This window comes from Hemibagrus wyckioides, linkage group LG17 (genome assembly GCF_019097595.1).
Source record: "Hemibagrus wyckioides isolate EC202008001 linkage group LG17, SWU_Hwy_1.0, whole genome shotgun sequence".
Taxonomy (NCBI): Eukaryota; Metazoa; Chordata; class Actinopteri; order Siluriformes; family Bagridae; genus Hemibagrus; species Hemibagrus wyckioides.
Window position 1 is genome coordinate 11,925,948 of NC_080726.1, and position 20,995 is coordinate 11,946,942.

Genomic DNA, 20,995 nt, shown 5'->3' on the forward strand with positions numbered 1-20,995 from the left:
CTAGTCAAACACCTGGAATCTAAATTTCTTAAATCAAATAAAATTAATAAAAATAAAATTTTATGTGCCATTCAAAAAGAAATCTAGATTCCAGCCGCCATGCTTGATTGCTATCAGCATAATGAGAAAGTGTTTTCTCACATGCTTCATGTGTTCAGCATGGTTTAGCAGCAAATTAAAAGGATAATGTGTAATCCCTAGTTAGTGTGTGTGCTCCCACCTATTTATCCTTATTTTATTACAAAAATCAAGTGTGCAATGCTCAGTCTTTTCATAACCTGTTAAAAATTGTAAAACTTGCACAAGATTTCAGAATATACCTGAATTACGTTGCTGTTGGAGTTTTTAGGGTCCACACTGACCCCCACAGTGAAGAAAGGCTGGGCTCTGTATGGGCCTGAGACTGTCTTCAGCACTTCCATGAAGTTATCCTTTTCCCATGGCTCAGTGATGTTCCAACCCCCCGTCTGCAAACACATATAGTGCACGAAAAGTTAGTGCAGCATCTCCACTGAAACTGAGTGGTCCTTTGATTCTGCAGGATAAATGGGCACACCAAGGGTTCAATATATGAACCCTAGCCATTGTATGAATGTGAATAGTCCATACACAAAAGGTCATAAATCAGTTTCATTAGGGTCACTTGACTTCTCTTTTGACGGAAGAAGGGGATACAATCAAGTTAAAGCTGTGAGTAGACCTCAAACTCAATGAAATGCATCTCTCCTCAGAGAATACGAGTACAGTCTAAAGACAGGAGAGCCGATTCATTCGATCACTGTAACAACCTCAGCAGAGAGACAGACAGAGAGGGAAGGAGAGAATTCCAATCATTTTCTTCTCTCACCAGTAGACTCTTTGTGTGGGGGCTTTAAATTAGACACACAGCCTTCTGTTTGACACTCCACAAGGACTGGTATTAATCTCTGGAGAAGAACAGTTTTAGAAAGCAACCCAGATAAGGCTAAACTTAGGTGACTGTCATTTTTTACATATAAAGTGTCATTAGTGTGATTTCATAAATCTCTGTAATAGATTTAATAAATAAAACTATTTGATTGCTGATTTCTTACATCTAACCATTGCATGATTTCTGGTGCAGAAATCTTTAAATCCCAACACAGAAAGTGTCTTATAACCCAAAAGCAGGCAAAGTTTTGCTTTACATAACATTGGTAAGAGCGCTGTAAACATGTTGATGCACATAGCCTACCCTTACAGAACTATGGGCCCAACAGGCATGCCATCTGCTGGATTTCATGTGCAGCAAGTTGGAAAATTAGCACAAATTACATTATTACAATGACAAATCGGTAAGCCAGGAGATTTGAAGTAAACGCATAACCAATTATATACATACTGAATGCAAGATGCAATATTCGGGGCTTGATTTGGACAGCTATCAGGCTGGCCACACAGATCCGCCAGCGAGAACATCTACTGCAATGCAAGTGGGTATCAAACCAGCTGTAGCTGAACTCGCTTTCAGATCATTTGCTCCTTTCTATGATACATATGAAGTACCATTTGGACAGAGCTAAATAACTCATTGAGCACATTTTTAACAGAACAAGAAAGAGATATAACGGCTTTCATGTGAATCAGTGTTGAAAGAAAAGTCAGCTGGCATGAGCCCACGCCAGCAGCATCTGACAAATGCACTGCTTGAGCTTGAATTGTGTCTAAAAAGCACTAAAGCAAATATTTTACTGATACCGGAAGTGTTCTCCCAGTCAGAATAGAATAAATGTCTTGGCAGAATTACTATCATAACAGTACATTGAGTCTAAATCCCTTTGCACAATAATATAAAACACATTTTGCCATTTAAGTGATTCGTTGTATCAAATTCCTGTATCCAGGACGGTTTGTCAAGCATAGAAATAGAAGTGGTCGAAAAATAGAATTAGTTCTTCATTTGTACAAATATGTGGTTTTTACGATCACAAGAAAAAAAAGCCCGTATGAGTGGTGTTTCACATCAATGCCACTGTGTATTCTTTTAGTGAAATGAGGCTTGGCTTGTAACAATAAATATGTCTATTGCAAGGTCACCAGGGATTACAGAAAAAAGGGAAATGAGGAAATCCTACCTTCGTGATGAGGTCGATGAGTGGCTGGGCTCCCAGCTCCTCAATACGCTGCTCATTCAGACAGGACAAGTAGTAGAACTGAGCTTTTTTCTCTGCTTCGCTACTAGAGTTAAAGGTGCCGTTCTCTAGAGGCAGAACAAGAGACAGAGGTTATTTGTACAGCTGTGTTGTTGTTGCAAATGCTACACACAGGAAAACATATTGATGGAGTGCAATAACTGCCCTTAGGCTATTTACATAAGTTATGTATGTGGATTGTCTGCATTAAAAACTCGCTTTCTTTTACGGCATATATGGAATGTCATTCTCTCACTTTCTCTTGTAGCTAATAAGACAATAAATGCAGCTTGTTACTGCCTTACAACCTTATTAGGCTGAATTAAAGTGGAGTGTAGGAGTAAAGAGGGTGCTTAGAGGCCCGGCAGGAGGTACATAAGGCACACAAACATGAGGCCATTAGAAATGGCCACGGGAATGCCCACTGGTGTTCTCCTCTAGGTATCGAGATCCGAGAATAATTCTCTGTGGAGAAACGTTTTATTTTTCCCCAGTTTCCTCCCTAATTTAATCATGACCAATTCCCAGCTCCAAAAAACCGAAACCAATCACACATTTTCTTGGCATCTTTTCAAAATGCTGCTCATCATCTCTGTGTGTATGAGCTCCCAGATGCCCATGATAGACTAGTGTCACTATAATTGATCAATGAAAGAAAGTATGCTATCCCTCCCTACCTAAGAGCATGAGCAATCACTTGGACTTTTGGCCAAGGATGGCTGTGGCATTGTCAGGATTCGTTCTCGCAATCCGTGGACAATCAGAAAAATACTGTTCTGTTGCGCCACTCAGGAGCCCTACCTTTTAAACTCACTCTAAACAAGCACCGCTGTTCCACTGACAGATGCACATGTTTAACTCAAGAGATGTTTTTGTGCCTGTTTGGTCTTGGTGTCAAGTCTCATGTGTAATCAGTGATGTATAAATGGGAAAAACAGCATCCATGTCAGTGCTAACCTCATTCCAGTGAGGAATAGAGTACAGCTCCTGTCAGCACCACCTCTGTTTCTTGTCTTCTAAAAGCTTTTGTCATAATATGATGTTTTAGTTTGATTGTGAGAGCAGAAATGACCTTACACTGTGCTTTTGTGTATGTTTTATAACCAGCATAATTCATGCTCATGGGGGGGGTAGGGTGAATGCAGGGACATCACGTGCACAGCCATGAGGAACTGTTCCTTTCAGCTCTCATCTGTCTTCCCTCCTCTAGCATAATCACATTAAGACACACAAGGTGGAATATTCCACTAATAAATTCACAGGCGCACAGTGCCAGACCAATTACCGGTCAGCAGGTACAGGCCAATGAAGATGAGCCAGGGGGACAGAAGGGGAGGGGAGGAAGTAGAGAGAGGGTGAATGATCCCTAAGGTTGGCATACTGCCATACATGCAGAGTACAATTCAACACTGCAGTTGCAGCATACACAATGTTTGTCTTCTATTGTCTGACTAACACAAAAGATGCAATGAACCAGGTGCATCAGCACAAAACAGCCCCATGACTCTCCCTTGTCTCAGCAAAGCACAAATCATGTAGTGCATTTCTACAATTAACTATCACATCCTACCTTTATACCACATACTGTTTCACTTCCATCTTCCCTTTTCCCACGTCTAACCACATTTCACTGAGAGTGTCACGACCAGCAAGTCTCTCATTTAGCTAAAGGCAACGCTGCTGGAGTGTGCAGGTGCGGTGGGAATACTCTGCTCATCTACTGTTTACTGGAGCATTTACTTTCCCTCAGCATGCTTTAAAGCCAAGATTATATACTTCACAGCTCTAATACCACATGTCATCAAAGCAGCACTAAAGCAGCCAAATGTAGATGTTTATAATGAATGTAAAATACAGAAAACTGTTTACATTCATTACAGAGAGTGTATTTATAATGCATACATGGCAGGTTGAAAAAAAAAAGAAATACTGTACAACTCCTTTAATATCTACGAATACTCCTTTAATACAACTATCTTTAATACAGTAACCTTTTCTTAGGGCTCAGGCTTTACAAGTTGTGCCTGATGGTTACATGCCCATAATATGCAGGTTACATCCATGATAGAAACTTAACTTATGCTTGCTAAGTGCAAAACCTTTTCCCCCCACAGGATATGATGGGATTTTTCTATTCAGATAAAATATATTACCTCAGTATTCCTAGAGGTAAATTTTTTACTAGGCAAAATAAATACTGACTTTTAGCAGCTTTAACTTTGAGCGGTCATTCAAAACTACCTGGAAAATTACCTGGGCGGGAAAAAAGGCAGCCGAAAGCAGGTCCAAAGCAAGTAACCAGCAGCGTTTGTGCTTTATAAGGCCTTATTTTCACATTTAAAAAGTCATGATTTTTCATGATTGTTTGCCTACACAAATAACATACTTGGCCTTGTTCACTCAGGATATATGTACATGTGTATGGGTTTTGTCATAAAAAAGGAAATAAATTTCAGTCCTAAACATCCCTAACCTATGGCAAGAAATGTGCTTATTGTTATTATATTATAATGTTTTATATACTGTTGTTTTTAGTATCACTCAAGTACACATTTGCTTATGAATACACTATGAATACACCTTACTACAACATACTGTCTCAATTATGTAGTCAATTTAAAAGAAAAAAAGCCATGTCTTTTTATAATCTTACATTTGTATGTATAAATGTTAAAATGCTCCTTAGTGACAGAAGTTTATCTCTAAAATACTACAACAAAATTCATGTAAATGAATGAATGTCTAAATAAATGAATGCAGTGAAATAGCTCAGGCAGGAGATAACAGGTGGATTTGGGAGGTAGTCATTGTCTTCACTTTAGCAGAAGTAGGTAGGAAGAAATGTGAGAAGGAAAGTTTGTGTGAGGCAACATGAGAAGACTGAAGACAGAGCTATCTGTGATGTCCAGGTTGAAGTGAATGCATGTGTGCACAAAAGGTATAAGGACAATTCTTTGCTTTTTCCTAGCTCCTTAAGACATTTGGGTTTGCAATCCAAAGATTAATTTCCAAATATATACATGTCCACCACAAAAAGTGCCATGTATTTAGTGCAAGGACAATTCAAGGACAATCAAATGATTAGAGCAGAGTATTAGAACATGTAAATAGAAATGGAAAGAAAATGTAACTGTACTCTCTCTCACCCAGTAGATGTTTGAGCATGGCCTGGTTCTGGTCCCAGATGCTGTTGAAGGTGCTCCAACGTGAGCGTCCATCAGGAAGGGGGTTTTTGCGAATCCAGCCACCGCATGCATACTGGTAGAAATCCTGACATGGGTCGACTGTGCGGTCCAGAGACTCCACTATCTTACTGGCCACTGTCACACAAGCCTCAGTCAGACACAGACTACATGATGGATCTGTAAGAGAGGAATAAAAGTGTTGCACTAGTAATGAAAGTCATAGTCATGTTATTGTAGAGTACTATTGTATCAACTTTTTTTTGTCTACTATTTCATCCTTTCATTAAGTAATAGGTGCAAACACAAGGCACCGTAATGTACTGACATGAGTCTTGGACAGAGCACACACTGAGGCTATCAGAAATGTTTGGCCATGCTTTTTAGGACATTATATCATTAGATAATATCAACACAAACATGACAGATGTGTCTTCTTTTGTTTAGATGAAATAAGGATGGAAATAAGTATGACTTAATTTATATGAAATAAAAATGCCCCACCTACATGTATGTATAAATAATGCTTTCATTAAATCTAGTTCTAAATACTAGGGAAAAAACTAGTTCTAAAAATCCTACGTATAATCGAGTTTACATAACTACCTGGAGATGAGATTGGACAAAGATGTTGGAAAAAGTTTTACAAACAAACAGACAAAACTAATTCCAAGGAACACTTCGAAGACTGTCTTTTATTTGTAGTAACCTCAGACAAAAGCACATCTTATTCAGCATTACAAAAATGGATTTTTTCCTGTCTCAGTTTAGGTCTTTTCTTAGAACTTCCTCAGTTCTAGACAGCCTGCAGAATGCTTTACTTTTTTGGCTCACTATCATATAATCATGATGGTAATAAGTCAGTTTATCTGTGGGTAGCATTTACTGAAATAAAACTGCAACCTTCTTTAAAATGGTCAGCATTTAAACATCAGCCTGTCCAAACTATTACACAAACTACCACAAGAGACCCAAAACACTGCCAATAACGCCAGCCCCACACACACACACACACTCACCCTGCCACACACACATGCACACGCACAAAAAAAAAAGAAAGAAAAAAAAAGCACACATGGAGGCCAGAAAGGGTGTACATATCGTTGGGTTACCATTTTTGTAATGAACTCCCAGGGTAATAGCACATGCAAAAAGTGATAACAGAGAGGCCACAAGTAAAGCAGCCAACACGATCTCCAGCTGAGTCCTCCGTCCTAATCCACCACACAGCTGGATCCCACCTTTCCGGAAACCCACCTGAGACACAAACATGTTCATTAGTAAAACATTTAGTTAATAACTGAAGACTGGACATATGCACAGTGGCCACAGAAAGCACCATGGGTTATTTGGAGAAACTCATGTGTTTTTAATGTAATCTCTATAAAATACATCTGCAGTGTATGCACAGTTTTTGCTGTAACTGAAACAATGTTAACTTTCATAAAGGAACTTTGGATCAAAATATGTTCTTTAAGAAGGAACCATGTATTCAGAGGGAGGAAGCTGTGCTTATCTGTGACGCAACAAAACCTCCAGGTAAGTACTAGAAACCAAAATTTGAATAACGTCTCTCACAGTAAATCCTCTGGAGCTAGAGTGTATGGATTTAGAGTGGATTTTTGAGTTCAACAGATGAAGTTCTTTGTTTATAATTTTCAATCACTGTCCTGAGATTCCAGTAGTGATCTTCAGCTCAACTGGTTTTCAGTTCTTTTTTCAACTTCTTGCCCATGCTAAAAAGACACAAATACACACACCTTTAACATTATACAAATGGCTATAGAGTTAAAGGTCCAGCAGAAGAATCAGACTCGCTCTGCCTGTAACTGGACACACAATCACATGAAGCTGCATTATGTTCAGTTTAAAAACCCACTTCTAACACCTTTTTTCCCCCCATTTTCATAGCTGATCACTGACACTGCCTTTAAGTACTTCTTTTTAAGTAAAAGCACTGTTTTTTTATTAGATTATCATTCCCAATCTAATACTAACCCTAGCTGTATGTTATTTCCTTATTCATTACATTTGTTCTCTAAGTGAACTCAAACAAGCAAATGGCATTTGGAGCCAGCAGATAAAGCAAAAGAGCTTTATACAACCTCATCTACAGATGTTTTCCAGATGCTGTGGGACTGCGCAACACCCAACAGCCTAGTGTGGAAATATAATTGTCCCCTTTTCTTAAAATCTGGCTGGCAGGAATAATGACAAAAAGCATATGACTGTCGCCAATTTGAACCTCAAGTGACTCAAAACCCTGGTTGTGTTCATCAGTCAGATCAAAATACGCTTTCTGTGAAAAATAGCCAAAAACACAACACATCCTTTCAAAAAAACAGCATATTTGATATATCTAATGTATATGCAACACCATCAAGCATAGAGCACTTGCAAATATAGAAGAAGGATGTGCAATTCTACGTGTTTGTGACAGAACGCACACAGCTCTCAGCTACAGAACAGATCCGTGATACTGCACAATAAGACATGGCAATATCAATCGTTCCAACAGGCGTACTTAAACATTTCCCAAACAATCTTAAACTAAACAGAACCTTTTTTTTGACAATCACAGAATATTAGCACCGTTTTCTTTCAACAGATCTAGTGTGAGAGCAAAACACTTAGAATACATACTCCACCAAACCAGATTGTTCTTCACTAGCACAGCACCGCCTTGGTGCATTCAGACATTACAGATACTAGTTCATCTATCCTTCCAAGGTGATCTCCATATGCCAACTTGTGTGTAATAATCATTACATTTACTTCTGGTAGGTCACTATGTATGTCTCTAAGTATGTTGTACACTGCAGTATTTGGTCTGTAACCAGACCTAATGGCCCCAGGTCATCCCAAAATATCAATAAGGTAAGGTTTCTCCCTAGCTACAATTCCATTAAATCATTTCTATCTATTGCATCATGAAAATTTGGATTGGAATTATGAATTTAGTGCTATGTGAGACATGTAGATCTCTGATATCTCTACTGGGATTTTATACTTTTTAATAGACCACCATTTCTTGAAATATTCACTCCCATTTGAACAGTAAAGCCCTAAGGAAGTTCGGAAGTTATTTGCAACTTTGTTTTTGCCAGTATGTTATAAAGTAATTGTTGCTCCTAGCCTAAAAATATCCTCGATTTCCTTAGATTCCAAAACAGGCAAGATTTTTCCCCCAGAATTCATTACTTACTAATAGTAAACTATCGAAGATGAAAATTCCACAATTGCAACAATGAAACTCAACAGCAGCTGCCAAATGCTCTGGAACGCAAACTGCTCAGCTATTTTTTGTGAAATTCAAAAACAAGAAACAAAGCATTCGATACTGAGTCAATGCTGGGAATGAGTGAGAGTGCTCAATTGTTTTCTTGGCTTTTTGCTCAGAATCCATTCCTGCTAATCATTTGAGCTATCCAAGGCTTACAATGAGTTGCCTGTTCCTAATAAGAGAAACAAGCAGACCGTACAGCATCTAGTTTCCGTTCACAACCGTTTCTGCTTCTGCAATCAGTGACATTTCTTTTTATATCTGTTTGTAGAAGTGGAAATTAACACTAAATCTGCAGGAACCTTGTGACGTGTTAGTCAGTGGTCTGATCCTTTACCAACATAATGACCATACAGTTTGACGCTATTGTTGCTATCCACAAAGCATGAAGATAAAGTCTGCACAGAGGGCAATAACTTCAGTCCACTGACCTGTGAATAATGTGAATAACTGAATAAAACGAGCTTCTGCCTCGGACCCAACCAAAATGTGTTCAATTACGACGATTAACACTGGTGACACATTTGTTGTCTTCCTGGGACACATTATCATCACACTAACTTCAGGAACATCCTTTGACTCTACTACGCCTGACCATTAACTGACCTCCACACTGTCAGGAGAAATGGCTCCATCAGCTGGAATGTCTGACCCCTCTTCCTCCTCAAACGTTGCACGCTTGTAGTTGGACATCTAAGGAAAGAAACACAGCAAGCAATGAGAAATGACAATATCACACTACTCACTACAAGAACATGATAGTGATAACTCTTAAAGGTGCACCGGTCAATAATAAATAAAAAACAAATATAGAAACAGCTTTTTCACAAGAGAGAACTCTGTTGACCATGAAGGGAAGAAAAATGAAAACACTGAATTAGTTTTTTTCTTGGAGAGGTAATGAATAGAGTTCAATATAATAAATAAACAGTTCAATTAATTTTAAATAATTAAAAAAATATTGCATCAAACGTGTCAGAACTCTGCATGTTTAAACTCGGTCAATGGACAGTTAGTTAGCTAGCTACTGGGCTTTGTGTACATGGGCATAAACAGGAAGTGGTGTCAAGCAGTAAACATTCATTCATTCATTCATTCATTCATTCAGTAACCACTTCATCCTGGTCAGGATTGTGGTGTTTCCAGATCCAAGGAAACTGGGCGCATGAAGAAGGTTCACCTTAGAAGGAATGCAAATCCATAACAGGGCATAATGCATGCACACATTCACACTACAGGTAATTTATCACAGCCAAAACCACCCAGATACTTGATTATTCATAGGTAGGAGAAATCTGGAGAAAAACGTGAGAAAACCATCTGAGAAATGGGCAGAACATTCAGTATGAAACTCCACACAAACAGTAACTTGTGGTTAGGATTAAACCGAGGACCCTAGAGCTACGAGGCAGAGCTACTGACTGTGTCATTGTGCCTTCTTCAAACAGTGAAAAAGAATTTGTAGCTCACTTGTAAACAAAGAGCCTAAAATCTAACCAATGGACCTACAAAAACAAGCCAGGGAACATGATTCAGTCCTGTCCTCAGGCTAGGTCAGATGAGAGTAAAGAGAAAAAGAATGAGGAATGCAAGTAAACATTGCTCCTTCATCTGTTCCAACACATAGCTGAAGAAGAAGTAGCTCCTGAGGGCAGAAATTATGGAAATTGTGTTTTTTAATCTTAGCTCCAAGAGAAATTTGAAATCCCTGATGAACTCTCTTGAACACTGACAGCGTAAACACTGGACTGATGGAGAAAAGAGCAATTGTGTATTGCGCTGTTTCAGTTCAAACACTTTCTACTAACATGCATTCAAGTCCCTTTTACATACATTTCACACACCTTTTCCATTTGACTACTGCATGTGCGTGTATGTGTGCATATGTGTGTATACACGTTCATACGTTCTAGCTTAAACGTTCTGCATTTAAGGTGGAAGAGTACCACTACCAGTGTCTGTCCTAGTCTGCACATGAAACACTAGTTTCACCTGCTTAGATGCTAAAGAGACATCATCAAGCTAAATTAATACACATTAGTAGCCATCAGAAAATGTTGTATGTTTCAGCTAAGGTTCTCTTACTTACCATTCACACACTTCAGTCCAACACAGTTAAGTGACAAGTGGCAGTAAAAACCAGAAGTGTCCTTTTCTCCCCTTTTACCCAGCATGTTGTGATGGGAACAAACCAAGTAGCAAAGAAACGGGGGGGGGGGACTCAAACTAGTATCAGTGAAGCTGTAGTAATGAGCAGAATAGATAAAGCAAACTTCCTCAAAAGATACTCACCTCCTGTTTCAGTGGAAAGTAGTCAAATGTATAGACATTTCAAAAGAAAGGCGTTAGGGATATTTATTTGGGCAATAGACATAACATAGCATTTATGTTAAACGGCCAGTGAGACATAATGGTAAGTCCCAGCGTTACCTCACATTGAGTATTGACTGCGTGAGAGGAGAATTCGCCTATAACTGCTGACTAACACATTCTGGACTGAATGGACCAAAAAAAAAAGACTGCTTCTACAAACCACTTTACTGATGCTTTTCCTCACATTTGCAAGCCCTCTTGGCACTACTTTATCTTTGTTTATTGCTTTCTCTCTTGATGTTTACTCTTTTCAAATCACCCTCCTTCCCCCAATTTCCTTTTCTCTGTCTCTCGAGAGTGAACGCTTGTGTGACTCAATAATCGTTTCCTGTTTAGTAAATATGTCTTTTAAAAGGGATTCTGTGAAACACCGACGGGTTATAAGCTGCAGAAACACACACACACACATTTGTACACCGACATGAACTCAATGATTTCCTCTCAATGAAGTGATGTGTTACATCATGGCCTGGAGCAAACTGTAATCAAACATCAAATTATGACGCTCACGTTTCAGTGAACCTGTAAATGATAAATATAGATACAAATGACTAAACGACTGCATGCCATAAGCTCTCTGTGATGGGAAAAAAGTTCTTTCACAAGGTTCCCTATTGTGAAACTTCTTATGGTCACATAGTCTGTACAGCTGAACACTTTCATGCATGGAACTCACTTCCTGTTTGGAATTATTTATAAAGATTTTTTAAAGATTTATAAAGATTAATTATAAAGATTATTTAATCAATCAATCAATAAAACTGTGAAATTTTGTAATTATACACATACACCAAAGCAAATAACTGACTAAGCCCACATCTCTCTCTCTCATTTACCTATACTCCTACCACTGACTTTTTTTCTCCCACTCAGGAGTCTTTCTTCTGCTCTCGCTTTCTCACCTAACCACTTCTGCTCACCAGAAACTCACCGTTCACCTGCTCACCGTTTACCAGAAACGCTTTGACGTCTCCCTCTCCTTCTCAGAAGAATAGTGTAAGAAATAGAACTGTTTGCTCAGGCAGAAGAAGACGGGCAAATTCTGACCTAACAAGGCAAACCCACAGTGGAAACCAGATTTGAGGGCATAAAATATTTTTTAAAAAATGACAAGACAGTAACTTATTGGAACTTACTTCCTGCACCAATTTAGCATATAAAATTGTCAGTAAGCCTGAGCATGATATAAACTTGAAAGTACCCATTTCAAGAACATACCATGTTAATTTCTTTGTGTCTATTTATTGTATTTGTAATTATAACATTTTTCTTACTTCCTTTCATGGAGTCCTGATGATGAAATCTTTCACAGATACTTGAGGTAACAGTTCTGGTCAGGGGACCGATTGCACCACCCACATAAACCCGTTTATAACAAATAAAGACAAGCTTACAATTGCTGCATAATTTATCTTTTAGTTAAAAAAAAAACAAACACTTCAAGTCAGTGAAGACCACCAGGTACCAGAAATCTGTTTCTCCCTGGAATGCTGTCTCGATGCTGAAACACAGTCCGTTTTAAGTGTGCGGTTCTTACAAACAAGCCTGAATCCTACAGACCTTCTTCCATTGATTTTCTCCTTCCATCAACAATGCACTAAACACGAAACGCACTGAAACCTTACAGACACCATCCAGACCCCTGGCACTCACAGTCATACATAAATAGTTTATATTGCAGAAGGCTTTGTGTAAACTCTGTGCTTCTCCAAGACCTGGCCCCATCATTTCCACTTTTATACTTTTTCTCTAAAGACACCAATATGATCTTTGTACTACAACATGTGGTGCTATTTTACTCCCAAATGTTGACCATCACTACAGCTGGTTTTGGAGAAAAAAAAATGGAACAAAAGTTTTCAGTAAATATTAGATGGTGTTATTTAACCAAACATTTAAACAAACTTTGATTTTGCATCCTGCAGGTGATGCAGTTACTGAATAGGCAATATTGAGAAAATAATGTGTTAGGAATTAAACACAATGGGGTGTGCCGTTAAAGAAAAATAATCAATGACAAATGACACATCAGCCTGACAAAAAGTTTCTCTTACCACCCCCACATTTTTCCCTTCTCAATCCTCTTCCACCACTCCAAATCTCCACAATGATTATAATTTTGAATTCATTAAACAACAACCTAAAATTGATCTCTAAACAGATAAAAATATGTTGTGGAAAGCTGTCACAATTACAAACCGTTGTCCCCTCACTAACCTCGCTTTTTGTCTCTGTCCTGTAGAGGACAATCGGAAAGATCAAAGTTTCAGCAGCTTCCTTTTAATAGTGAAAAAACATCATCTGTTTGGCATTCAAATACTAATTTATTAATTTTAACTAATATTTGTTTTGCTGTTGAGGTCTACTTCGTATAAATAAATAAATACTTTGCATATAACAGTATATTGCTTACATGCTTTCCATTAACAATGACTTAAGAATCAATGAGTGGTTTATTTGAATATAAAACAATACATAACCAGATACGGCTCAGAAGAAAGCGTTTGCTCTGTACAAATCAGCCGCTATGACTTCTAACTTCCAATACTAGACTTCATCAGACTACATCTTTCCTCTTATCTGTTTGTTTTGACTGATATCAGACTGCAGCAGAGAGCAAAAGCTGGCAAAAAGAGCAGTCTCTCCTCCCCTGTGCTCTCACTGAGTGCATGCCCAAGGTTGCCACGGCAACAAGGAACGCCCCTCCCCTACCACCTCCCCCCACACAACACCCCACCACCACCACCACCACCTTCTCCATCCTCTAACCCCACTGTTACGTGAGCCAGGCCATTGCAAATTAAAGCAATGTGTTCCGAGTCTTCCCTCATGCAGCCAGACGCTGGATGAACAGCTGTGGTTGGGTCTGCTGGTTCTGTGAGGTTGCTTATGCGGAAACAGATGAGTGTGTGCTCCCCCCTTTATGGGAAGAACAAACCGTTAAACTGCGTCAGAGGACTGTAAATACTAAACAGATGACAAGGACTGTGGGAGTGCAGCAGTGCCGAGTCACAGAGAGAGAGAGAGAAACAGAGAGAGAGAGAGAGAGAGAGAGAGAGAGAGAGAGAGAGAAAACACTTCCCATCACATGTGGGTCAGTAATGAGCTGCAATTATAATTCATAAAGGTCCATTTGAGGCTTTGACGTCAGCGTGTGCACGTCAGTAAGCTGGAGGCGAAGGGTGAGGGCCCTTCAAGATCTGCTGATGCACAGTTAAAGGCATGAGAAAATCATTTAGCTCTAGTGGCTTGTCTGAATCAGATGAAGGTCTTACTGTAAACGAGCTCCTCTCCCAAACACTTTCACACGACTTTTAAATAAAGGGAATGCAACTATGAGCAGGGTTGTGTAAGAGTATTCTGTGAGTACAGACATTTAATTGGTAGAGGTACAGCACGTACAGAGCTAGAAAAGTAAGGGAGAACTGTAGCCAGACCCCCTGAAGAGGAGCTGTTAAAAAAGCTGTACAGAGGACACTGGGAGGTGGTGGGTGCAGAAACCCGAGCAGGAAAAATGAAAGGGTGAGACAGAAACTTGTGTTGCATTTAAATAGAGTCGACATCCAACTTGGAAAACAAAAAGAAAATACTTCTCAACTCGGAATTCCTACTCAATAACTAGGATGATCCGAGTTCAGCAGCTGACACTCAATCAACTATTTGCATTAGAGCAATCAACCTAGAGAAATATCAGCTTATTAAACATATAACAGACTATACATTTACTGTTTTGAGAACCCAGAGACCCTCAGAAGAAACTCACACAAACACAGGAAAAATGTAAAATTCCAGAAAAGTAGACTTAAGATTGAACCAGGGACGATTTTTTTCCTTCAGTGGCTCAGTAAAATTACCTCTTTTATTTTTAGCAAAGCTAATAAATAAATTATCTACTGAACCTATAAATAACACTATAATCATGAAAACTTGCTCAAGCCTCATGTTCCTGCTGCTCATTCACCCACCTCTAAGTGTGTTACTTAAAGTGGAAATGCATGTTGCATGCAGGTCTGAGCTAATTTGTAAGGACCCAGGGATGGAGAGAAGAACAGAAAACCATAGAGGAGAGTGAGAGAGAGAGAAAGAGAGAGAGAGGTTGAGGGGGAGTCTTTCCTTACAAAGGGAAGGGAGAGGTTTTCCCAAGTTCCAGGAGTGGTGCAGGACTTTCTCTGTGCGGAATGTGATTGTTTGAAGTGGTTTCCTGAGAAGTGTTTTTAAAAGGAAGCAGTCTGGCGGGGGCAGGCTGGCATAGTCCAACCTCTGCCCAAGATGTTACGAATACCCTGAACTCCAGCACCCTGAGAACCATCTACACTGCACCGCAACTAGCTCTCACACAGGCAGACCGCTGCAGAGAGGCAACCCTCCCAGATAAACCTCATTCACCGAAAGAAACTGAAACTCAGCCACTGGGATTGAAAGCTGCTTCCAGAAACACAAATAGACAGAGATGAGCTGAAGGCTGTGAGGATGAGGGAGAGTCGTGAGCTAATCGTAGAGGGAGAAGAGAAAGACAGGAACCAGCTCTAGAATCCTCATGCAAGAAGTCAAGTACATCATCAGACAATGCTTATCTAGACTTTAGCTTGTTTTACCCTGTGTGGTTTAAGCAGTCTTTTAGGAATATTAGACCGTATGAGATGATCCCACTAAAATCTTGGCTGAATTCTAGAACAGAACGCGATAACGGGTTCTCCGTCTCAGACTATATGATGACAATAATCCTAAAAGATACACCTGCGATTAAAGAAAATTACTGCATTCTGCTTATGTGCACCCACACAAACAGTAACAGGCCCTCAGTGTAATAGTTATTCTTAAGGAAAACACATTTCACACGGACGCGTGTGGAGACAGTCATGGCTGTGTGAAAGAGGTCTACATGGAGCAAGGGGACAGGCATGTAGACTGGTCATGTCATATTAACATGATCAAGTCAGTACAGTATTTATGACTACTACCTCAGCCTGTGCTGTGTGTCTGTGAGTTTTTTATAATCTTATGCTGCTCTCCTACTGGTGGCTTTTAGACGAGCATCATAGTAAGAGTCCCACTGAGACATTAAATAAAAAATGTCTGACAGTGCCAGAAGTTTTGCGTTAACTGTCCTTGGTCGCAATAGCACTAAACTCACGGCAAGTCAGCAAATCCCGTTACTCAATCCAAGACCACTGATCTCAACTTTTACATTCTTGTAACAATCATAAAGTGTAAGCACAGCACTGCAGACTCACATCTCATTGATCTAATGGTATTATTCCTCCTTAGAGGCAAGAGATCCAGGGTTACTAACGAGATAAAGCTGGAAATGGAGTGAAATCACCCTGGATAAATGCCATAAATGTAAATCCACACAGACCCTAATCAGTTTCATTAACACAATTAGGTAGCATCTGTAAGTTCACTGCACATGCATCTGCTCCTTCTGTAATAAACACTTACTGAAAAATTTGCCATGAAGAGCCCACGTAGTTCTTTCAGCTTGATAAAGAGTCTTCCAAATTCAAACACATGCACACTTTAAAATGGGAATGAGAAGCCCTTCCAATGCAGCTACTCCTCTCTGGCTGCTGGGATAAAAACACAAAGTTCAGCTCTTCAGCAGTCCAACATTTCCAAATAACACCACTCAGTTAAACACACACACACACACGTGCGCACATGCACACACACGTGCACACACACACAAAGTAAGATTATGATGTTAAATGACCTTCCTTCAGGTTCAGATAATGGGAATGGAAGTTCCTCTAGTTGTATAGACATGACTTATACAAACACAACTCCTTTTCTCATCTCACACTCCTACCCCCTACCCCTCAAGCCCCCATACTCCCCCCCACCCCCCGGCACACACACAAAACACAAACACACACAGTGCAGAAAGACATCATTCTGCTGTGCTGAGCCAAAAGCAGGCTGAGAAACATCTTAGAAATTGGCCCAAAGAGACTCAATCTCTGACCAACAAATCACACACACTCACACTTAATGTGAAAGGCACAATGCAATCTGGGAAACTAAATCATTAATCAACTGGCAGTTAATTTATCAAAGAAACGTTAATGAACTGCAGCAACTTGTTCACAGACTTCAGTGTTATGAGAAGTCAAGCAGGTTAAACAATAGGGGTGAAGCAATAGGGAAAGACTCAAGAAAAGAAAAAAGAAAAAGAAACGATGAGGGCAAAAGAAGAAAAGAACAAAAATAAATAAAAAAGAGCAAACAAGAAGGCAGAAAACTGAAAAACTAAAAAAAGGGGGGAGAAAAAGAACAGTAAAAAGAAAGAAGCAAAGAAAAAGAAAAGGAAAAAAAAATAGAAAAAGAACAGAACAGTACTGGCCAGAGCTGTGTGTGCTGACACAAAAAGGAAGTCGGGGTTCAGCAATCTCCCTTTCCTCTCTTCTTCAATTCGTGACCCCTGTCCTCACCCTGACAATGAGACCCCATATCTCTCTCTCTTTCTTTATACACAAACACACACACACACACACATCCCAACAGTAAAGCTATTTATTCCCTTCACATACTCCTTACAGCATCTCTACATTTCACTGCTTGCATGAACACAGCGTGAGAATCTCTCTCGCTACTCAGTACAGTAATCTCTCCTCATAGCTGTTCACCACCGTGTACCAAACCACATGTGGAACTTCCCTCAGGGGAAAACAGAGGAGAGGAAAGAAAAGAGTTCACCCTCAGGTACTTACCTCTCAATGTATCAGCAGTTTACATACAAGAGCTGCACTGCACTGCTGATCTTCTCTTTCTACTGGTGGTCAGTATAAACATCGAGCTCTCGAAAGACAGAGGGAGTGAACAAGCGAGTGAGAGACGGAGGGAGGGACAGGAGGAGGGAAGGCAGGGAAGAGAACAAACAAACTAGAAAAGGACAATTTTGAGAGAGAAGCAGAAAAAAACACAGAGAGAGAGAGAGAGGGAGAGAGAGAGAGAGAGAGAGAGAGAGATGCAAAATCACGCAAGAACAAAATTACAAATATATTTTAACCCAAAATGAGGAGATGGAGAGGGAAGAGATAGAGAGGTTGTGTTTTTTTAGTTCACTCCTAAACCCATGCCTTACGATTTTATAAAAAGCACAACGTTCCATCTCTCTTCTTGAAAGGCAAGAGAGAATCTGAGTGTATAAGCATGTACATGTGAGTGTGTGGGAGAGTCCACTCTCTGCTGGAGCTCCCCCAATCACTTCAGCTGTTCTGATAGAAAACTCCTGTGAGGACACTGTTCTGACCTTGTACTGTACATAACTCGTATCAGATAAATACACGTTTCCCACACGGCAAGTGCTTTTCATGATTCCTCAGGGCCTCTGCCATTCATAAAGACTTCATTCAGGCAGCCAGTTAGCGCTAGAAGTGCTAGCATGCAGCCGCCAGGAGAGGGGGCTTCCATCACTGTGTGCCAAACAGAACGCTTCATTGTTGAGGTACAAAGGTCCATTCTGAGCAGCGCTGCCAGGCCAATGTGTCCTAATGCAGTTAGCCACTCGGATGCACTTCACACAACCACTCAGCACCTCAAACCAACAGGCGTGACAAACAAAACCCGGCAACATGAATCTCCTCATTATCCAAACATTTCATAAGGGATAAAAGTCTCATATATTATACAGTTGGGTCCATGCCACATGAGTAACTAGTCATTTTTTGACAGTGCATCAGATAAAATGGATTTTTTTTATACACAATGCAAAATACCTCATATCACCTCAAATGTAAGTGCATCAAAATGAACAAATTATTTATTTGGTAGACGTTTATCCAAAGTGACTTACAATTGAAAGTTAATACACTTCCAGGTGGCAGTCCTAAGATTTACTAGCCCAGAGCCTTAAAGGAAAAATCCATGCTGAATAATTTATACATTACTCTTGATCTTCCAAAATGTACTTTAGTTAAAATACATTTTTACTTAAAACTTTCTTCTTGGTTTTGCGGTACCAATAAGAGTTAGCCCTTGCTTCATCTCTAAATAAAAAGAGCACTGCATCGTCAGCAGCATTGTGCTCATCAACTCATAGCTCGCTAACTAGCCGAGCCAAGTCTCCGACATAACTCATGTAGCTGCATGGCATTGAGTCCAACATTGAATCCAACGTTTGCTCGAGTCTCCACTACCCACATTTCTCATTATTATGAAAGTGACCATTTGATCTATTGTTGTTGTTTTTTTAACAGCAAAATCTGACTCTTATCATTAGACAGTTAGCACTGCACACAACTGCTAACATCTCACAGGATTAATATAAATACAAATCCTTATTAAGATCAATCTAAATCCTTTCAGTATAAACACATTTAACGTGTTTCAGCATGTTTTCCTTTAACTTCTAAACTATCACTACATCAGCATTATATAAAGACGTTTTAGAAGAGGAACATGAAACCTGCAGCACAAGTTAATACAGCTAGCATTGTGGTGAATAAAAGCTAATGCTAACACATGGTATTCTTCAGAAACCATAATATATATAAAATGTGAAGGGTCAAACAAGTAAGGTTTCTTTGAGTGTTAATTTATCATTATTCTTGATCTGTTATATGTTTTCTCTTGTGTATTAGCAAGAACTAATCGTAATTAGTGACAAGATCACAGCGGCTTAGCCAGCAAGGTGCTCAGGTGTTCAAAAACTGCTGCACTGTGCATGAAATGTTCACAGACAGAAAGTACTGCAGCAGAAATGTTTACCCTCAAGCAGATCAAAAATCTATCAGAACCAGACAAGCGATTTAATTTACATGATGTCACCATGCAAAGTACTCTCCATACCCAAAAAGACACACATCAGCATTTCAATACAAACTGCCAACCCATATTTGACAGACATTATACAAATACAGAGTAGAAGATGCATTTAAAATAACATGTCAAAGACACAAGTTAGGTACCTCAGGAATGATGAGATGATGGAAACATCTATCCTCTCTTAACACTGTGAGTACGTGTCTTTACACCACTGAGATTGATTCTTTATTCTGCCTTGTTCCCTCCGTCTCCATTATCAAACATAACAGCAGAGTAGGGAGTAATTATGTGTGTGAGAAAATGAGAGAAGCATGCACGGGACAAAGAGCAAGCGAGAATGAGAGAAGCTCCCTCTCCCCTGAGAGCTGGAATGATGTCACTCTTTGTGCAGCAAGGTTAACGCACTCAATGCACATGGTTAGGAAAAGGAAGGAGGGAGGATCCGATGGAAGAGAGAGGGAAGGAAGGAAGGAAGAAACGGGGAAAAAAATATATAGCAGAAGGAGAACAAAAGCTGAAGCTCCTGAGAACAGGATGGATGGGTCTGAGAGAGTTTCTCCATCTTTCTAAGCAACAAAACAGTTTAGTACAGGAAGAAATTTGTGGTATTCTTTCAGTGAAGGACATGTATTATCTCTGTAGGCATTCGAAGGATGTTTTATTTTTAGTTGCTTCCCCTCCCATGTTACATATACACAAGCCCTTAAAAAAAATTTTTATATCTATATTTTAATCTGATAGAAATGCAGACTTCAGCATGGCAGTGTTAATAATAAAGATGATGTTTTGAAACATGCTTTAAATCACATTTCCCTGATCTCCAGATAAGGTAAGGTTTCTGCATTGTTCATGACAGAAGTATGGCTCTTTAAGCCATGTGTGCCTACTCAATTCTCTCTGCACTCTCTCTGTTTTGCTGAAAGGGTTCAGCTTATGAATTTTGGACAGATCTAGACTGTATTTTTTTTCCCAGTCAATATATTCAACCTCTCGAAGACATGTGAGGTGATCTGTGGCAGAAACAGCCCAAATAAAATCTGCCAATTTGGCCAAAAATTGTTTATTTCGCCAGTAAAGCAGACATTTTCTTAATGTATAGCGATATAGCGATTATAACCTAGAACCTTGCCTCAAAAATAAATTAAAATGTAAAAATTTCTAAACTGCCCTAGGTAAGTATGATTTCCTTACATCATAAATGTCAGGCTTTGATCATGATGTTGGATAGTTACATGCTGAAG

At 39.5% G+C, this 20,995-nt stretch overlaps 1 protein-coding gene across 5 annotated transcripts in view; it reads right to left on the reverse strand.

The window, feature by feature from the left end:
• The window catches only part of ece2b (endothelin converting enzyme 2b), a 44,582-nt gene that overhangs the window by 15,093 nt on the left and 8,494 nt on the right, over positions 1–20,995 (reverse strand). Inside the window, exons 1-7 of one of the 5 annotated variants that reach the window (XM_058413065.1) lie at positions 17,699–17,812; positions 16,431–16,558; positions 9,222–9,308; positions 6,445–6,589; positions 5,297–5,512; positions 2,094–2,218; positions 321–467 (exon numbers count right to left, since the gene is read on the reverse strand). In XM_058413065.1, the coding sequence (XP_058269048.1) occupies positions 321–467; positions 2,094–2,218; positions 5,297–5,512; positions 6,445–6,589; positions 9,222–9,308; positions 16,431–16,445 (735 nt within the window). In that variant the 5' untranslated portion in view covers positions 16,446–16,558; positions 17,699–17,812. Of the gene's footprint in view, positions 1–320; positions 468–2,093; positions 2,219–5,296; positions 5,513–6,444; positions 6,590–9,221; positions 9,309–10,704; positions 10,748–16,430; positions 16,559–17,698; positions 17,845–19,897; positions 20,025–20,995 lie in introns of those variants that run through there. The other 4 variants (XM_058413068.1, XM_058413067.1, XM_058413066.1 and 1 more) reach the window with 4 other exon arrangements.